This window comes from Myxine glutinosa, chromosome 13 (genome assembly GCF_964187855.1).
Source record: "Myxine glutinosa chromosome 13, kmMyxGlut1.1, whole genome shotgun sequence".
Taxonomy (NCBI): Eukaryota; Metazoa; Chordata; class Myxini; order Myxiniformes; family Myxinidae; genus Myxine; species Myxine glutinosa.
In genome coordinates, this window is record NC_136273.1 from 17,575,274 (window position 1) to 17,596,468 (window position 21,195).

The 21,195-nt window shown below is 42.7% G+C and overlaps 2 protein-coding genes across 2 annotated transcripts in view; one reads left to right on the top strand and one right to left on the bottom strand.

Annotated features, from left to right (window-relative positions):
- Positions 1 to 21,195, bottom strand: part of LOC137438317 (serine/threonine-protein kinase BRSK2-like) — a 137,040-nt gene that overhangs the window by 4,527 nt on the left and 111,318 nt on the right. Inside the window, exons 18-19 of the mRNA XM_078767156.1 lie at positions 11,384 to 11,456; positions 5,840 to 5,926 (exon numbers count right to left, since the gene is read on the bottom strand). Of these exons, the coding sequence (XP_078623282.1) occupies positions 5,840 to 5,926; positions 11,384 to 11,456 (160 nt within the window). The remainder of the gene's footprint in view (positions 1 to 5,839; positions 5,927 to 11,383; positions 11,457 to 21,195) is intronic.
- LOC144888729 (uncharacterized) lies at positions 18,738 to 20,195 on the top strand. Its single transcript, XM_078767880.1, has 2 exons — positions 18,738 to 19,054; positions 19,235 to 20,195. Exons 1-2 carry the CDS (start codon positions 18,938 to 18,940, stop codon positions 20,186 to 20,188), a joined length of 1,071 nt encoding a protein of 356 aa, XP_078624006.1. The 5' UTR covers positions 18,738 to 18,937; the 3' UTR covers positions 20,189 to 20,195.

Genomic DNA, 21,195 nt, shown 5'->3' on the forward strand with positions numbered 1-21,195 from the left:
TATATATATATATATATATATATATATATACATATATATATATATATACATATATATATATATACATATATATATATATATACATATATATATATATATATATATATATATATATATATATATATATATATATATATACATATATATATATATATATATATATATATATATCTATCTATAATTCCACTAATCTCTGTGTGTGTGTGTGTGTGTGTGTCTGTTTGTTTGTCTGTGACCGCTGTTTCTCGACAACCACGGGTCCGATATACTTGAAACTTGCCAGGTATATTGCTGGGGACCCGAGGATGTGCCTTTTCAAGGTTTCATATTAATCGGACAATTACTTACCGAGCTATGTCCAAAAAACGATTCAACCAATCAGAGAGCAGCGAGCTATCGCGTGTGCCGAACGTGGCGGACACACTCTGCCTCGGATGGCACATTTGAGAGCGTATTCATTTATTTCCCGTCGGCAAACTATGTTGCCGTTAAACTATGTTTTAAAACTAATTATAAAACTAATAAAAACTAATTTGCGATTCATCGTAACTGCGATATACGACCTTCCGGAGCTCCCGTGAGAGCGTGCGCCATTACGGATAGTAATTCAATTAAAAACATAAAAACATTGTCCCAATTCAGTCAGAGCGAAGGGCGTTGTTTTAAGCGGAGCGTTTTATTTTTCCCCTTAAATTCAGTCGCCGGACGGTGAAAGCTTTTTTTTGGGGGCAGCTACTGGCAGCCACGTACGGCCAATCACAGGACACGTTGTTGTGTCGACGTGCTGTGTTGTTTTCCCTCGCGGTTTGGAATGTTTTTCCTTTTCATTTTTTTTCTCTTCTCTTTCTACTTGATGATGGTAGCAGTTCTGTACTCGCAAGCCGTTCGCCGTTCGCTTTGGCGTTGCGAATGGACGAAAACATTTCATGGACCAAACCATTTCATGTAAAGCGTTCGCCGTTCGCTTTGGCGTTGCGAATGGACCAAAACATTTCATGGACCAAACCATTTCATGTAAATAGAGGGGGGGGGGGATATAATTTTAGATATATATATAGTACGGGCATGCCCTAGTATATATAAACTCCAAAAAAAACGATCTTTTATTTTTCAATTTTACTTCTTTTTTTTTGGCCTAAAACACTCCCAGGCAGTGACTGATGAACCTCTGAAAGTTTAACAAAGATCCGTTCAGCCATCTCTGAGAAAAATGGAGACACAGACAGACATCTCCCTTATATAGTAGATTGCTTATTGACAATTTGCTGTGCTTTTTATTTTTATAACAATCCGGTTACTCTTACTTGGCCTCCATTCTTGCTGTATGAGTGGTTGGGTTTTCACGATCAGCGCCCTTAAGGCACATAATTGGGTAAAAGTGATTAGCGCTTAGTAAAGTAACGTACGGTGTGTCATATCCAGCCGCTCGGTTATACATCTGACTGCTGCACAGTGCGAGCACGCAACACTCTGTCAGTTTCATGCCCTTTCGTAAGGTATCGGGACTTAAGGCCTGTAACCCTGATTTGGGGCATCAAACCCGGTTGGTGGCTGTGGCCGGTTGACAGCCCAGGTGATTCGGTCATTCCCAGACTTTTTCTGCATTTCTCTGTGTTACAGCCTTCATTTTAAATGGAATAAATTGAGATATTTTTTTTTGTCACAGATCTACGCATTTAGCGCATCTAAAAGAAAAAACGCCCGAGATCTGCGGGATCCGTGTCATTCCTTTATTTTCCAACCCGAGCAACTGCTGCTCACCCGCTCATGACTTCCGGCTGCCCTCAGATCAAGAAACCGAGATGCAACACATTTGCATATTCCGTACTACATACTAAAGGCAAAATGATGCTGCTACACACATAATACCCCCGAATTGCAAAGTGGAATAACTTTTTAGGAATTTTTCCAAAAATAATTAAAAATGAAAAGCTGAGATGCCTTGAGTCAATAAGTATTCAACCCCTTTGCTATGACAATCCAAATTGAGCTTAGGTGCATCCAATGTCCTTTGATCATCCTTGAGATGTCTCCACAACTTGTTTGGAGTCCACCCGTGGTGAATTAAATTGATTGGACATGATTTAGAAAGAAAAACACGTTTCTATATAAGGTCCACAGTTAACAGTGCATGTCAGAGCAGAAACTCTACCATGCAGTCCAAGGAACTGGCCGTAGAACAATTGTGAGGAGGTATAGATCTGCGGTATAAAACAATTTCTAGTGTTTAAAGTTCCTACGGGCTCAGTGAGCCTCATCTATCTATAATTCCATTAATCTCTGTGTGTATGTGTGTTTGTATGTGTGTATGTGTGTATGTGTGTATGTTTGTCTGTGACCGCTGTTTCTCGACAACTACCGGTCCGATATACTTTAAACTTGCCAGGTATATTGCTGGGGACCCGAGGATGTGCCTTTTCAAGGTTTCATATTAATCGGACAAGTAGTTACCGAGCTATGGCGATTTCTTTACCAAACACTGCAAGCCGTTCGCTTTGGACCAAACCATTGCATGTAAATAGAGGGGGGGGTTCTGTGGTCGTTGCGAATGGACCAAACCATTCATGTAAATAGAGGGGGGGGGGGGTTCTGTGGTCGTTACTGCCACGTGGTTTCAAAGTTTTTTTTTGTTGTTGTTGTTTGCACGCATGTTTTTTTGCACCCACGTACGGGCACGCCCTAGAATGTTTACACACACACACCCCTACACAAATTTTTTTTTTTTTTTTTTTTTGGCAAGGAACGGGCACCCACGTACGGGCACGTCCTAGCTTATATATAGTACGGGCATGCCCTAGTCTATCTATAATTCCATTAATCTCTGTGTGTATGTGTGTATGTGTGTTTGTATGTTTGTCTGTGACCGCTGTTTCTCGACAACCACGGGTCCGATATACTTTAAACTTGCCAGGTATATTGCTGGGGACCCGAGGATGTGCCTTTTCAAGGTTTGAAATTAATCGGACAAGTACTTACCGAGCTATGGCGATTTAGCCGTTCGCCGTTCGCTTTGGCGTTGCGAATGGACCAAACCATTGCATGTAAATAGAGGGGGGGGGGTTCTGTGGTCGTTGCGAATGGACCAAACCATTCATGTAAATAGAGGGGGGGGGTTCTGTGGTCGTTACTGCCACGTGGTTTCAAAGTTTTTTTTTGTTGTTGTTGTTTGCACGCATGGTTTTTTGCACCCACGTACGGGCACGCCCTAGGATGTTTACACACACACACCCCTACACAAAATTTTTTTTTTTTTTTTTTTTGGCAAGGAACGGGCACCCACGTACGGGCACGTCCTAGCTTATATATAGTACGGGCATGCCCTAGTATTAGGAAATGGAAAGAATATGGAACTACCCAGACTCTTCTTACAGAGTTCCATGGCTGTGATGGCAGAACCAGCGGGAAGAGCAACTGTCTCTGCAGCACTTCACAAACCAAGGCTTTATGGGGGAGTGGCCAGACGTAGGCCACTCCTGAGAAAAAGACACATGACAGCACGCCTGGAGTTTGCAGAAAGTCACGTAAAAGACTCTGAGAGCATGAAGCAAAATATTCTGTGGTCTAATGAGACGAAAATTGAACTCTTTGGCCTGAATGCAAAGTGCTACGTCTGGCGGAAACCGAGCACAGCTTATCACCCATCTAACACCATCCATACCGTGAAGCATGGTTGTGGCAGCATCATGCTATGGAGATACTTTTCAGTGGCAGGGACTGAGAGACTTGTAAGGATAGAGAGAAAAATGAATGGAGAAAAATATAGGGAAATCCTTGAGGAGAACTTGCTTCAGAGTGCAAAAGACCTTAGACTGCAGCAAAGATGTACGCTGCAAAAGGACAATGACCACAAATATGCACCCAAAACATCACTGGAATGGCTTCAGAGCAAGAACGTGAAAGTCCTTGAGTGGCCCAGCCAAAGGCCAGAGTTTAATCTCATTGAGAATCTGTGGAAAGACTTGAAGATTGCTGTTCACCGATGCTCCCCATCCAACTTGAGAGAGCTTGAGAAAATCTGCAAGGAAGAATGGGAGAAACTCCCCAAATCCAGATGTGTAAAGCTGATGCAGACAAACCCAAGAAGACTCGAATCTGTGATTGTCTCCAAAGGCGCTTCTATGATGCATTGATTCAGGGGGTTGAATAATTATGTAAACTAGATATTTAAGTATTTAATTAATAATTATTTTGTAAACATTTCGAAAAAAAATAAATTCCACATTGACATTATGGAGTATTATGCGTAGATCAGTGGCAAAACAATCTCAATTTAACTCATTTTAAATTCAGGCTGTAACACAACAAAATGTGAAAAAGTCAAGGGGTGTGAATACTTTCAAGGTTAATTCCACAAATGGCTTACTGCCTTCCTCTACTCTCATAACCAATGTGTGGCTCCCGATGGATTCTTTTCATCTCCTCTCCCTTTTCAGGGGAGAGTGCCTCAAGGCAGTGTTCTGGGTCCAGTCCTATTCCTGGTTTTCATCTTTCATCATCTATTCCTGGTTCTTAACAGTTCACTGGCTCTATGGAAATCCCCTCAATCTATTTGCTGATGACTCCACTTTCTGCCGTGACATCCTTCACCTTTCAGACAGGCACGCTGCAGCCTCTTCCCACTCTTCAGACCTTTGAAAATGATTCACAAGCTGGTCAAACACTTGCAATACGTCTTTCAATCCTGACAAATCTCACACTCTCAAACTCCGAAAGGGTCGTCAGGCAACCCCTTCCCACCCTCACCCCAATCTACTTTCTTACCAATCCTCTTGAGGAAATTCACAGTTATTCAAACTCCTGCGTCACACTATCAGCCATGGTCTTTCTTGGGCAAACCACATTTCAAAGTTGGCCTCCAAAGCCAGCCTAACTGGGCATCCTCCGTCGTACAAAGTACTTCCTTGGCACACCCGAGCTCCTATCCACCTACAAGGCCTTCATCCTCAGTTTGATGGAATACTGCTCTCCCAACTGGACTGGCTCCTCTGTCTCAGACCTTACTCACCTTGACGCCATGGAAACCAAGGCCATCAAGATTATTGGAATCCCTCATAATGAAGAGGAGTCTATCATTTTTGCATAGCAGACAGGTCGGTGGTCTCTCTGTCTTCTACTGCCTCCTATCTTGTCTTGCACCCTCTGCTCTTTCCGTGCTTTGTCCCACCCACCCCCCAGGTTTTTGCAGGGCACACGTGGTCCACCATCAACCTTCTTCTCGTGAAACTACCTAAAACCAGGATCACCGCTCACCTCCACTCATTTGTTTCATTTCTTTCCCACCTGTGGAATCAACTTCAACATTCTTTTCAATATCATTCTCCCCTCCAAGTCTTCAAGACAGCTGTTCACCATAATCTCAGATCATCCCCCATCCACACCCATGATCTTTTCTCTACCTCCATTATCCTTGTTGGACAGGTGACCGTGACAAGTGGGGAGCGGGGTTTGAAGGCTTGGAGTGGGGAGCGGATTGACTCCTTAAGGTTGAGAGGTGGAAGGTGAGTACTTGGGGATGGGATGTGGGAGTTGAGGACTTGGGGTTGGGAGGCGGGGGTTGAAGACTTGGGGTTGGGAGGTGGAGGTTGAAGACTTGGGGTTGGGAGGAGGAGGTTGAGGGTTTTGGGTTTGTGAGAGGCAGGGACGAGGTGTTGAGGACTTGAAGTCACATTTTACATTACGTGGAATTTCCACGGGTCTCTTCTAGTCATAGAAATAGAGATGTCGAAAGAAATTTTTTTTGTGAAGCAAGATAGCCAGAAGTCAAATGGATTTGGAAGATCATGTGAGATGGAGGGCTCATTGAATGGATTTTGTGTGAGTGAAATGTTGTGAAATTCACCGGAGGCTGTTGTGCTTGTCCCATCGTCCTGGCTTCCCAGCTGTATTTGCAGGGTTTCTACCAGCCGTCTAAATCTCCGCACCGGTCCTGGAAACGACAAACCGATGCAGCCTTCCTTAACGATTGCCAATTTTATTTCTAAATAGCGTATAGCAATTTTGTGGTCCATTTCATACTATCTTTACTACAATGGAGCAAACAAACAAGGATATCACCGAAACTGCAAAATTGACGTGGCGGAAATAGCGCCACCTTTGGTGGTAGCCGGTATTACAAAATATTTTCCTTTATCTTTCATATGGAGTATGGCATGTGGTCAATAACATTTTCAAAAATGACAAATTATAAAGTGCATTACCTTCCCACTGTGCCGCAGCACATTGCCCACCGTAGGTGGGCCAATAAGGGTACTCCTGCCTGAGGGGTGGGTGTGCCCCCTGGTACGTATAACAATGTATGATGATATGAAATAGACCACAAAATGCTTAACAAAGAGAGATGTGGAAATTGAGTCCCGAAAGAGTCAAATCGAAGTGGTACCTGGTTGCATGACATCCACAAACCACAGCAAACTATTACGTTTAAAACAGTCCGAGCACCAATTACGGACCACCACAATTAATCCCGTGCATTATAAATTGAAAAGATGAAGAGAAAAAAAACTACATTTCATAAAGGCTGACAAAGATGCATGATTGCGAAAAAGGGGGGGGGGGGGGTGGGATATGTGAGAAAAGAAAAGAGAGGCCAAAGCTGAAGGTCTGTTGCTGTCACATCACAGGCTGGTCGGTGAAATGTCTCTTTTCTAGCGTTTATTCTCCAACATTGCTCCCTCTGCTCTCTCAGTCCTCCAACTATGACCAACAACTCCAGAATGCAGTTCTTTCTGTAACCCCTTCCTGGTTAAACTTCTAAAATCCAAGTTGACTGCATACCTCAACTCTTATTCCTCACCTTTCCCATCTATGGAACCAACTCTCCTACTTGCTGATTCCAGTGTTCTGTCATTCTATGTGATTTTCCTTATTTTTTCCTCTTTTTTCTCTCTCTTTTTCTCTCTCTCTCTCTATCTATCCCCTTGCCAGTTGTGCCCAATTGTTGCCACACGACCACACTGTCAATTTCACCTTGCTCTTCCATGAGCCTTGCTCTTGTAGAGAAAATAAAGTGTAAGAAACGGGGTGGGGCTTGAGGCAAGCCAGAAAACATCATCTTGAAAATCTCAAGACTAAACTCTATAACCAGTCTCCCTCCTCCAAGTCATGGTGGCACCTTCACAATCTGTCTCTGCTGTATGGTCCTCCTCCATCCTGCTCAGGTTGAAAATCTCATAGAAAATCAATAGGACAAATCACATTAAAATCCCATAAGGAATTTGACCAGTATGATGTAATGGTTTCAATAAGGAAAGTGAAATGCTGGACCAGTAGAAAATACCAATAAAAAAACCACTAGTTCAATGGGAAAAGGAGGAGACCAATAGAATACCAATATATTGTTACGTTTGTGGGGAGTAGGCAATGGAATACCTTAGGCCAGGTAGGATTGTATAGGTACTGTGCTCCGAAAGTTGTGAAGAGGAAGAAACACCCATGTAACTAAGTAGTGTATCTGTTAGCTCCGTGTGTCCAGTAAGAGTGTATCTTTGTCCCCATGGCGAGGGGCGGGGCTATGTTAATTAGGTAGGGTTGAAGGGTAATTAATTCCCTGTATGTCAATGACCTCTGTGATTTTTCCCTTGTTCCTTATGACACTACACTACACACACTACCAGCCAAGCGATCAGCGCGTAATTAAACACCAACATTAAATAAAGTAACCGGAACCAGGACATTCAAATGCCGCTGACGCCACCGGCCGAGCCATCTCAATGGGCGTGAAGAGGGCCGTGAGGCCCCGCCCCGAAAGGTGCTGATTGGTCAGGGTGATGGAGCGATGAGATGGCACTCGCTGATTGGAGCGTGCGTGGATGTCATCATGGAACGTTTGAGACTGGGAAACAAAAAGACCGGGCCGGAATTTTTCTCTCTCTGGCTTCGTGGATGTGATCGCAGGCAGACGCATTCTTCCTCTTGGTCCGGGTGATTGGTGCGAGCGGACGCATCCTTTTTCTGGTTCGTTGGTGCTGACTCTGTGACAGTTGTGTGCGCCTGAGAGACCTCGGTGCTTTGTGGAGCGTGGGACGAGGACGGAGATCGGGCCTGTTCGCTTGCGTTGGCGTGGCAGTGAATGCGGCTTCATGCCAAGGCGTGTTTTCCCACGCAGAGATGCAGGGCCTGTGACGATCCAGGACGGTCAAGGGGACCAGAGCTGAGTACCCGCTAACATTCCAAATGCACACACATTTATTTTCCATTTAGTTTTCCCCTTGTGTTGTATACGAGTCTGTGCAGAGGGTCCCTCAATTTAGGAATTTAGTGTTACCTTTTTATTGTCCTGCATTTATTTTTATTAAACCATTATTGTTGCATTTTAATTCCTCGCCTTGTCCCGTTTATCTGTCGGTGATTCGGAACCACCCGTGCCGCGTACGCCGTGCAGGTAAGCCTCGTCACTCTCCACTACTCCTCGCGCATATAAAGAAGATCCGCCATAGTTGACTGAATGCCTCGGAGGTAAGCTCGATCGGCTATTCGTCCCCAGGGTATCTTCCAGACTGGGAATCAAACCCAGGTCCTCTGGTGAACTATACCAGTGCTCTGCCATTCCTGGATGGCAAATAACTTACATTCATATATACAACAAATACTCTACAGGAAACCCCTGTAATAAAGAACATGGCTATAACTCAATTCAATGTGGAACTGTGTGTTTTGTGTTTGTTATAACAAAATATAATTAAAGTAGTTTGGTTGGTCTATGGGTTTTCAGACAAACTAACTCTAATGGTTTCTACAGGACCAGTTAAATCTAAAGGTTCCCATTGGTTTATATGTGTTTCAGACCAGTTGCATCTAATTGTTTATATTGGTTTCAACTGAATCTGGTTTGGTTTCTACTGAAAACTACAGATTCTTGTAGAAACCAATAGAAACCGTGATTTCCAATAGACCCAAAGAAATGTCCTCTGTTGCTTTTTATGGGATTTTCGACCTGGGTATCCCTCGGCTCACACGGCAGTAATGCAGATTCCACCCAATATAAGGTAGAATGTCGAAACTGTCTCCAAATCTCATGTTCCCAACCCATCACATCTCTCACCATCCTATCCCAAGAAACTTCTATCCAGCCTTGACCTCGCTTTGGTGACAGGCCCAGATGGCATCAGTTCAGGTGTCTTCAAATCCTGCTCTGCTGTTCTTCCCCACCTTCCCCCCTCCCCCTCCCCCGTCTCCCCTCCCATCTGCCCGATTCACTCTGTCTTTCTCCTTTGGCTGCCTCCCCATTGCATTGAACTCAACAAACATCACTTCCGTCAACAATAAGGGTACAAAAACAGACTCAACCAACCATAGACCAATGAGCCTTCTTCGATTTACAAACAAAGGCACATTGAAGATTTTCCTCATTGCTCCTGATGTCAATTTTTTCCTGTTTTCAAACATTCCGATCTCTGACGGTCAGTTTTTATTCCTTTCCAGTCACCAACATGCTTTGACTCCTCTCTCTCATCAATGGTCGGAGGCTCTCAACCTTAAAGAGGTTAGGATCATCTCCCTGGACAAATATAAGACAATCAACACAGTCTGGCACCTGCTTTGCCTGACAAGCTCTCTGCCTGCGGTAGAGAAGGCCACCTTCCTTATTGGATTTCTGACTTCCTCCATTCACGCAATCAACGTGTTGCTACATCAATGGAACCCTCTCCTCCCTTCCTTCAATCCAGCCAGAGCATCCTCAAGACGGTGTTTTGTGCCTCGTCTTATTCCTCATCTAAAATAATGACCTCTCTGGTATGCTCTGGAAAACCTTCTATTCCTTTTTGCAGACTCCACATTGTGTTGTACAGTCATATCTGGGCCTACTGCAGCGGCGTCTCACTCTGCTGATCTGGAAATGATGACTGATTAGACGTGTCTGATAAATTGAGCATGTCCTGGAAAATCTATTTACTCTCACATAGCAGGCAGGTCGGTGGTCTCTCTATGTTGTCTACCACCTCTTCTCCAACATTGCTTCCTCTGCTCCTTCAGTCTTCCGACCTTCCCGAGCAACTCCAGGATGCATGCGTTCTTCCAGTCGCTCTCCTGGTAAAATCCAGGCTGAGTGCAGCAAACCTCAAGTCCTTTATTCTTAACCTTTCCGGTTTATGGAACAACCTTCCCAGAGGCTGTTCTGTCACTCTTTCCTCAAAGGTTTCGAGAAGGCAGTGCAATGCCCTCTCATGTCATCCCCAATTTTGACCCATGCTTTTTATTGCCCCCATTAATCTCTCCTAACCCAACCATATTATTTGCTAGCTTCAGTGTTTCCTCTCTTCCTCCATCTCATCCTTTTTATTCTTTCATTCACTTGGTGTTTATCCCAGTGTCAGTTATAACTTGCTCTTTCACGAGCATCGCTCCTATAAAGAAACAAGTACAAAAAGTTTTAATTAAAACAAAAGCCGCGTCGATGTTACACAATGCCTAGATGCAGCTGTGCCTATAACGTCGATGTTATAGGCACAGGACATTCCTATTGATTCGATTACTTGATGTTATTTTTGTGCAAAGTGAAAATATATCTCGGCAATTTCCCGTGTGTGGCGACGAATTTTTAATATATCTCGGCATTTTCCCGTCTGTTATTTCAGGCGGTGTATGACTGACCATGCCGCGATTTTAAAAAAAAATATCTCGGCAATTTCCCGTATGTGGCGACACGTGAATGAAGCTATGCTCCTCTCTCCACATTATTGTGACGACGTATAAATTAAATATTTCATCGTGACGATTGTCATCAAATGGACGAATTTTTAATATATCTCGGCATTTTCCCGTCTGTTATTTCGGGCGGTGTATGACTGACCATGCCGCGATTTAAACAAAATATATATATCTCGGCATTTTCCCGTCTCTTATTTCGGGCGGTGTATGACTGACCATGCCGCGATTTAAAAAAAAAATATCTCAATGGACTTGAAGTTACAGGCCTTTGAGAATTCATTTCGTTCTATAAAGGGCAACTTTCATCGGATTTTCTTCCCGTTTTTTTTCAACCGAGTCGAAAACTATGTTAGCGACTGTGAAAAATGAAATGATATATCGAATTTGATTTGAAATAAAACTGTGTGAGAGAGGAAGACACCATGGGCCTACAAAACAGGCCTCAAAGCTATGCGAGTTAATAAAATGGTGGATATTTGTTTATATAAAGCCTCTCCCACAATGGGTGGAGCTATGGTTCCCAGAATGGGTGGAGCTTTGAGGTTTTGTCTTCTCTGCAAGAACAAGAAGAAGAACAAGAAGAAGAAGAACAACAACAGCAGAGGGCACTCTATGACCAGCGTCTTGCGACGCGGCTAAAAAACGTATTCTGTTGATCACATCAAGTGGATGCAAAAGTGTCTGGCAAGTGCTGTGGTAGGTAAAATAGTCTGGTGGCTATGCAGAGCGAACACACCAGAGATGAGGGTAAAAGTCACAGTGTAAGACGGTGGTGCTCCTTGTCCCTCTCCAGTATCAGCAATATCGACCTGGAGAATAGGTTAGGAAGCACAGAAAGAAACAAATTATTCACCTAATTATTTACAATATGGTTAGCCCTCCAAAAAAAATAAATTATACATACATATACAGTCACGTGAAAAAGTAAGTACACCCCATGTAAAGTTTTGACTTTTTCAACATATTTCAACATACAGCTATTTGATCTTCATTTCAACAATATTGATAGATAAAGTTGATATAATACAACAAATATCATGAAACATTTACATTTTGTAGTCCATTGTATAATTTAAATAAACATAAATGCAAATTTCGCATGTGGAAAAAGTAAGTACACCCTTGGCTCTAATAGGTGGTATTGCCCCCTTTGGCAGAAACAACCTCAAGTAGGCGTTTCTTATAACTGTCTACCAGTCTCTGACATCGACTGGGAGAAATTTTTGCCCACTCCTCCATGCAGAATTCTTTCAGCTGTGCGATGTTCGAGGGGTTTCTTGCATGCACAGCTCGTTTCAAATCCCCCCACAACATCTCGATGGGATTTAGATCCGGGCTTTGACTTGGCCATTCCAGAACCCTCCATTTCTTTCTTTTCAGCCATTCCTTGGTGGATTTACTGGTATGTTTAGGGTCATTGTCATGTTGCAAGGTCCACCTTCGGTTGAGCTTCAACTTTCCGACAGATGGCCTCACATTATCCTCAAGCACCCTCTGGTACAATGAAGAATTCATAGTGGATTCTATGATGGTGAGCTGCCCAGGCCTTGATGCAGCAAAGCTGCCCCAAACCATAATATTTCCACCAACATGCTTTACAGTTGGTATCAGGTTCTTGTGGTTAAATGCTGTCTTTGGTTTTCGCCAAACATGTCTTCTGGTACTGTGGCCAAATAGCTCTACCTTTGACTCACCTGTCCAGAGCACATTGTTCCAGAAGTGCTGGTCTTTGCCGAGGTGTTCATTGGCAAACTTTAGTCTTGCCCTGATGTTCTTTCTCGACAGCAAAGGTTTCCACCTGGCACACCTCCCATGTAGATCAAATTTGTGCAGCCTCTTTCTAATGGTAGACTCGTGCACTTTGACATCAACAGTGGCAACAGCTACCTGTCGGTCACGTGATGACATTTTGGGGTCCTTAGAGACTTCTTTCAGCATCTTGCGGTCTGCTCTCGGGCTGAACTTGCTGGGGCGGCCTGGCCTGAACAAGTTGGCAGTTGTTTGGAATCTTCTCCACTTGTAGATGATCTTCCGGACAGTCGAATGATTGATTTCAAATTGTTTGGAGATCTTTCTAAATCCCTTCCCAGACACGTAGGCATCTATAACCTTCTTTCTGAAGGCCTCAGAGAGCTCTTTTGATCTAGGCATGGTGACGCCGCACACTTCAACAACAAAGAGCAAACCAAACTAAATGTCTGAGGTTTAAATAAGACAGGTTCCTCCAAGATCCTCTCTGATGATGTTCTAATCATTTGCACCTGAGCTGGTGCACCTGATTCTAATTTTAGGTATTTGAAATAGTGATAAATGTAGGGGTGTACTTACTTTTTCCACATGCAAAATTTGCATTTATGTTTATTTAAATTATACAATGGACTACAAAATGTAAATGTTTCATGATATTTGTTATACTAGGGCATGCCCGTACTATATATATATCTAAAAGTATATCCCCCCCCCCTCTATTTACATGCAATGGTTTGGTCCAAAGCGAACGGCTTGCGAGTACGGTGACAATCCCCCCCCTCTATTTACATGAAATGGTTTGGTCCAAAGCGAACGGCTTGCGAGTACGGTGACAATCCCCCCCCCCCCCCCCCTCTATTTACATGAAATGGTTTGGTCCAAAGCGAACGGCTTGCGAGTACGGTGACAATCCCCCCCCCCTCTATTTACATGAAATGGTTTGGTCCAAAGCTAACGACTTGCGGAGTTTGGTAAAGAAATCGCCATCGCGTGCACAAATGCGCAGGAAAGCGAATGAATCGCAAATTAGTTTTAATTAGTTTTAAAATACCCGCTATAAGTACCCGTACATGTAGTAGTGCATATAAGTACCCGTACGTGGGTGCCCGTTCCTTGCCAAAAAAAAAAAAAAACGCTACCCGTACGCTCTACCCCGCCCGTACGCCCGTAAACAAAAAAAACAACGCTCTTCGCTTCCGCCCTTCGCTCTGACTGAATTGGGAGAAATAATGCGCATAAGAAATCGAGAAATTATTATTTTCTCCGGAAGAAATCGAATTACGTACCGTAATGGCGCACGCGCTGGGCTCAGCATCAGCTCGCTCTCACATCGGCCACGCCTACGCAATAACGCGTTCTGTGATTGGATGCCGGAAGTGCAGTCCTCACTGTCCGGAAGGTCGTATATCGCAGTTACGATGAATCGCAAATTAGTTTTTATTAGTTTTAAAACATAGTTTAACGCCAACATAGCGCCAACATAGTTTGCAAACGTGAAATAAATGAATACGCTCTCAAATGTGCCATCCGAGGCAGAGTGTGTTCGCCACGTTCGGCACACGCGATAGCTCGCTGCTCTCTGATTGGTTGAATCGTTTTTTGGACATAGCTCGGTAAGTAATTGTCCGATTAATATGAAACCTTGAAAAGGCACATCCTCGGGTCCCCAGCAATATACCTGGCAAGTTTAAAGTATATCGGACCCGTGGTTGTCGAGAAACAGCGGTCACAGACAAACAAACAAACAAACACACAGAGATTACTGGAATTATAGATAGATTATATCACCTTTATCTATCAATATTGTTGAAATGAAGATCAAACAGCTGTATGTTGAAATATGTTGAAAAAGTCAAAACCTTACATGGGGTGTACTTACTTTTTCACGTGACTGTATATATATACATACAGACTCGGCATTTAATATGGAATCTATTTTTTGTGGGGGTGAACTTACTTTTCAAGATGACTTAGAACCAAAAGTTCATTGGAATTATGTTGAAATTATTCTCGATTTTGTTAATGTGACCTTCAAAAGAAACAAATACCATATTTGACATTTCAGAGCAAATAAATTGATCCTTGAAAGTGATGTAAACTGATATCGAACTCAACTCACAGACAGTACTGTGTTAAACTTCTGTGCGTTTTCCAGAAGTATCTCTTTATTTTGCACATTAGCCAAAAAATCTTTTAACAAAAACAAAAGTTTAATTTCGACTGCGATTACGGACAGTAAAATTACAGTTCAGTACTTCGGGTAACCCCCACGAGCATTCAGGAGAGCACGTACACGTTGAGGCATGCTGTTCACGAGATTTGCCAAGATTTGGACAGGAATCACTTGCCATGCAGTTACAATAGCCTGCTGCAATTCATGCACAGAGGCAGGCTGCTGGTCCAAGTTGTCGATTTGACGCGTTAATTCTGCCCACAAGTTCTCTATCGGATTAATATCCGGGGACATGGCAGGCCACTCCATATGCTCTACACCACGGTCAGCAAGAAAGTGTTGGATCATGCAAGCACGATGAGGCCGTGCATTGTCATCTTGGAAGACAAAGTTTCCTCGAAAGGCTGCACGAACAAATGGAAGCAATGTTTCTTCCAGAATGGCCCTGTGCTTGAACTGGTTCAGGTTTCCATTCAGAACAACCAGGTCAGTTTTGCCCCCTGCATGAAAAGCAGCCCAAACGGTCACCCCACCACCTCCAGCTTGGACTCTTGGCACTATACAATCTTCGTTGTAGGCTTCATGCACTTGTCTGCGCATTCGGACGCGGCCATCTTGACGATAGACCAGAAATCTAGACTCTTCACTGAAGATCACGTAATTCCAGTGTCCTGGCTGCCATTGACGGTGCTCTCTGGCCCACTGAAATCGGCGCTGGTGGTGTTGTCTGGTCAGACGTGGCTTTCTCAGGGGACGCCTGGCACGATAGCCTGCTTGAACCAGTCGTTGGTTGACTAGCCTTCTGGATACAGGCACATTTGTCAGTTGCTGCCACTCAGCCCTAAGCCGATTAGCTGACTTGGTACAGCCATTGCGGACTAACCGGTGCAGCTGGCGATCATCCCTCCTTGTGGTTCTGCGGTGACGTTCTGGCCTCGGTATTGGAATAGGGACACCCCTCTGAGCATTTCGTTTCAGGATCTTTGACACCCCTCTGAGCATTTCGTTTCAGGATCTTTGACACCTGACCTTGAGTGATGCCATACTGCCGAGCAATAGCACGGTTTCATGCCGGAATTTCGTAAAGCCACCACTAAATGACAAACAGCATTGTCGAGTTGACGGACCATCTCCAGGGGAAGCGGCAATAACTTTTGTGTACGTGCAGCATAGGGTGTTCAGAAAAAAAATATTCTGAAATTTGATATGCATCGGTGCTCAAAACATGAGGAAACAGGTAATAAACAACTGGCAAAAATTTCAAGTCAATCCATTATAATTAAGTGTCAGCTCAACAGACCCAAAGTTTTGAATGAGCTAACGTATATATTATATAATATATATATGTTGTAACGCTTATGTATTAGTATACACTCTACATTATACAATGTATTGCATATTATATATGTTATTATGCAAGAATTTGATATTTGTATAAAAATAAAGTTTCTCTTTTTCCCTTTTTTGCAGTAATCAACCAATGATGAGTGCAGCAGTTGCAGCAGGTTATCAAACAAGGGATTCTCTCAGCATTTGGTTGCTGGGAGAAATGATTCCGGCACTTGAGGGCAATCAATTACCCACCAATCGTCAAGTATTATGTCGTCTGTTCTTCGATTTGAAGATCAACAAACTGGATGTTCCAAGAAGCTGTTCAAATGTCATCGATGATGTACTTCAGTTTTGGCATTCCCACAAAGCACAAACCAAATGCAATTGCAAAACTTAAAGCTTTCTATCAGGAGTATGTCCTTCTTAGGAAAAACAAGGCACGGCGAACGGAGAGGCAGGGTCAATTGGAGACTGATTTTAGCCATAAACTGAATCAGCTATTTGATCTATCACATGCTAATTCTGAACAGCTTATCAAAATTCCACAGGATTTTGAGTTCCTTCAAGATCAACAAGGACCCAGGAAGATGATAATGACCGGAGAAGACTTGCAGTTCAAAAAGCGAGAAGAGAAACGACAAGGTGAAGAGATGATGCGCATTGAAAAAGAACAGGAAGCAAAAAAAACAGAGGGTGATGAACCCTAATGAAGTGCTGGATGATTCATCACAATCAACAGGTGAAGAATCTGCAAATGATGATGAGCCTGTGGAGATTAACAAATATTTCTCAAAACAAATCGATACGCCTGAAACATCAGGAGCAACAACTCCAATGACTATGAAGTTGGACAAACATTGCATCGTAGAAGACCCTTTAGTTGCAGCAAGTTTGGATAGAACTGGAACTACACCACATGAAGCAATGCACATCATTGCTCCTGCACTGAAAGCTGCTGGGGTCCCTGTAAGCAGACTGACAGTGTCAACAACTTCACTTTATGAAGCTCGAAGGACAGTCCGCAAGTCAATTGGAGAAACTATTCAGGAAAACTTTTCGCCTGATACGCCTCTTGTTGTACATTTTGATGGCAAGCTGATGCCAGACAATGATGGTACAATGGCTGATCGTTTGCCTGTTGTTGTATCTGGAAAAGATGTAGAAAAGCTTCTTGGCATTCCAAAACTTCAATCTGGTACTGGAATCCTGATGGGAGAAGCAGTCATTAAGTTCATCAATGAATGGGATGGTGTGTCTGAAAGGCTTGCTGGATTATGTTTTGACACAACAAGCACAAATACAGGACTCCATATGGGTGCAATCACAATCATTCAAAATGCCTTAAACAAACGCCTACTGTTTTTGGCTTGTCGGCATCACATATTTGAAATCATTGCTTCAGCTGTATTTGACACATTCTTTGTTGCATCTGGACCACAAATTGGCATTTTCGGTCGCTTTAAGAAGCATTGGACTTCCATTGACACAAGCAAGTTTGCATCACTTGCCACAAGCCTTGATGGCAGTGAGAAGGTTTGGTTTGAAAACAATCGCGACTCTGCAATAACTTTTCTTCGCAGTCAACTAATGGACAAACAGCCAAGAGATGAATGAAAAATGAATGAATGAATGAGCGTTTTAAGGCCATTTTCCCCGCTAGAGCGGGGGTTAGCCTTGCGGGCCCCATGACAATCATGGTTCCCTGTTTGAGGCAATGTTTTTATGGCCGGATGCCCTTCCTGACGCCAACCCTTGGTCGCCTCTTACGATGCGCAGGGATACGGTGTACCTATTCTAAACCGGGGTACACACCGTATTCTAAACCGGGGTACACACAGCCAAGAGATGACTATTTGGAATTCATTAGACTGGCTCTCATCACACTTGGAGATAATGTGGAAGGACATGTAAAGTTCAGCCCACCTGGAGCATACCATCATGCACGCTGGATGGCTAAAGGCATATACTGCCTCAAGATATCCTGTTTTCGCGACCAGTTTCAGCTATCTGCACATGAATTCCAGTCACTAAGACGTATTTGTCTCTTCACAGTCACCTTGTATGTAAAAGCATGGTTCACTGCAAATGATACTTGCAATGCACCTTCCAATGACTTACACCTTCTTCAGGCTATGGAAGACTACTCTGAAGTCGATCAAAAAGTTGCCAAGACGGCTCTGTCAAAATTGAGGAGTCATCTATGAGTAGTGTATATATGTTGCTTCTGGGACACTCTCATTTTCCCATTGACTTACATGTTAATTTTTCCCCTCCCTCATTGCCCCTAAACACCTCTATTTCTCTCACCCTGTTCTTTACGAACCTTCTAACCTTTTGACATGTTATCCTTATTCATTAGACCACTTAAACAATGGTCCTTCTGTGTGAACCTGTGATCCTTCTGACCTTATGGACCTTTTAACCTTTTACTCTTAATATCATCTGGTGAATCATCTTTGACCCACTCAAACAACGACCCTGCAAATATTTGTTTATGCGTGGGAAATAATTTAATTCTCTTGCCACTCCCTTCACCATCTAATATATTAACAAAAAAGATGTTTGAGTTTGGTTCTTTATTAAGATATTTTAACTGAGCTAAGATAAAATGGTAAACCTCCCTCAATGTTCTTGTTTGAGCGCCTCCAGTGCCACACACTTTTTGGTAGGCTCTGCCCACTTTTTGTTAAGCTCCGTCCACTTTTTGGTAAGCCACGCCCACTTTTGTTAAGCCCTGCCCACCTTTTCACTAAGCCCCGCCCACTTTTTGTTAAGCCATGCCCACTTTTTTTTTACTAAGCCCCACCCATTTTTGTTAAGCCCCGCCCACTTCTGCTAAGCCCCACCCACTTTATAAACTCTTCAGCATTGTATCATTTCCAGGTAATACATTACATCATTTTCAGGGAATTTCCATCACATCATTTCCAGTTAAGACACGCCCAGGGAATTTCCACAGGAAATGACACACCCAGTCCTTATAAAAGGCACCGACCACACAGGCTTTTTCAAACACGCTTTCTGCTTCACTTGAGAATGGACTACTATGCCGAAATGGAATGGGATAACTTTGCTATTCCTTGGAGTCCTACTACCTGTGTAGAACTCAACCTTCAGATTGATGAACTGGACTCGAACCTCTTATCAATGGAGGTAAGTTTGTTTATTTATTTATTTATTTATTTATTTAATTATTTATTTATTTAATTTAATTTTTTTTTTTAGATGAGACTCGTGTAAGAGTTAACAAAGTTTATTTTAATATTCATAGAGCTTGATTTATACAAATAAAAATATTGTATTAAATTAATACATTGTTATTTTCTTTCACAGGAAATTGTATCTGAGATACGAAATGAAAATTCTGCTTTTAACACAACTTGGGATGAAGTTATTTTTTTGTTTGAAGACATTTTGAACAACCAAGACCCCCAGAACGAGTTCTACCTTGATGACCCAGCCAAAGAGTTATACCTTGGAGATCCACAAAATCCTGAAAAAGAGTTTTACCATGATGATACTTGTTGTGAGTTATCAAAACAAAACCCACTGAACAAGTTCTACCTTGATGAGCCAGAATACAAGTCATACATTGGAGACCCACAAATTTCTGAAAATTGGGAAAGGGGAGTTCTCCCTGATGGTCCGCAGTTATACTATGTGAGACACATCATAGAAACCCTAAAAAATTGGGAAACGGGAATTCTCCCTGATGGTCCGCAGTTATACTATGTGAGACACATCATAGAAACCCTAAAAAATTGGGAAACGGGAATTCTCCCTGATGGTCCGCAGTTATACTATGTGAGACACATCATAGAAACCCTAAAAAATTGGGAAAGGGAAGTTTTCCCTGATGGTCCGCAGTTATACTATGTGAGACTTATCACGGAAACCCCCAATATTTCTGAAAATTGTGGTTCTACCTTGGGGACTTGGAAAGATGGTTATATTTTTGGAGACTCGGAATGGGGGTTTTGTTTTGATGACTCGGAATGTGATACCTATCTTGGAGGCTCAACAGGAATGTGGTTATACCTTGGGAACTTGGAAAGTTGGTTTTATTTTGGAGACTCTACCTGTGGGGTTCCTCTTGGAGACTCTTTGGATTCTAAAGCAATGAACAATGTTCTTTATTTAATGACGCTTGATTTAAGCAATATCAAGAAAGTTCGAGGAAGAAAATGCTGGAAAATTCTTTCTTCCCATTTCGACTTCTTCAAACTTGAAAGCCTTGAAAGACAGAATTGGAGGAAGAGGAAAAAAAAAAAAGAAATACGTATTTAAAAAAAGAAGAAAAGAAAGATTATGTTAGGTTTTGGGTGGGATTTTGAATGTGAGGGTTAGGGATGGGGTTGGGTTAGGGTTGGGATTTTGAATGTGAGGGTTAGGGTTGGGGTTGGGTTAGGGATGGGATTGGGTTAGGGTTGGGATTTTGAATGTGAGGGTTAGGGATGGGTTGGGTTAGGGATGGGGTTGGGTTAGGGTTGGGTTAGGGATGGGGTTGGGTTAGGAATGGGATTGGGTTAGGGATGGGGTTGGGCTAGGGATGGGGTTGGGTTAGGGATGGGGTTGGGTTAGGGATGGGGTTGGGTTAGGGATGGGTTGGGTTAGGGATGGGGTTGGGTTAGGGATGGGTTTGGGTTAGGGATGGGTTTGGGTTAGGGATGGGGTTGGGTTAGGGATGGGGTTGGGTTAGGGTTTGTATATTATTATGACTCACTCACACATACACACACACACACAAAAGTTAAGCCCCAACTGAAAAGTTGTGGGATTCTGTGTTTGGGGTTCACAGATTTAAAAACGTATCCCCATTATACACACACAAAAGTTAAGCCCCAACTAAAAATTTGTGGGATTCTGTGTTTGGGGTTCACAGATTTAAAAACGTATCCCCATTATACACACACAAAAGTTAAGCCCCAACTAAAAAGTTGTGGGATTCTGTGTTTGGGGTTCACAGATTTAAAAACGTATCCCCATTACATTTTATTTATTTATTTATTATTTTCAAGGGTATTATCTGCTTACTTGTGTTTTTTGTAATTCTTGCGAGTAAAATGAACCCAAGATTTCTTCTCCATTTAAATCATATAATTTGTAGGTCCAAGGGACTGTATCCATTACATCAATGATTTTAAATAATTCACGAGTCCATTTTTGTGTATAACCTTTCTCAAAATGACTTTTCCATTTGTATATTCTTACAATATCACCAACTTTAAACTTGGGCTTTCTCAAATTAATCTCCTTTTCATATTCTAATTTTGTAAATGTTTCCAATGGTTTTG

Bases quoted from the DNA above. Each gene is read 5' to 3' on its own strand.
- LOC144888729 (XM_078767880.1), top strand. From the start codon at position 18,938: ATGGACTACTATGCCGAAATGGAATGGGATAACTTTGCTATTCCTTGG. The intron at 19,055-19,234 runs GTAAGTTTGTTT...TTTCTTTCACAG, and splicing joins CGAACCTCTTATCAATGGAG to GAAATTGTATCTGAGATACG.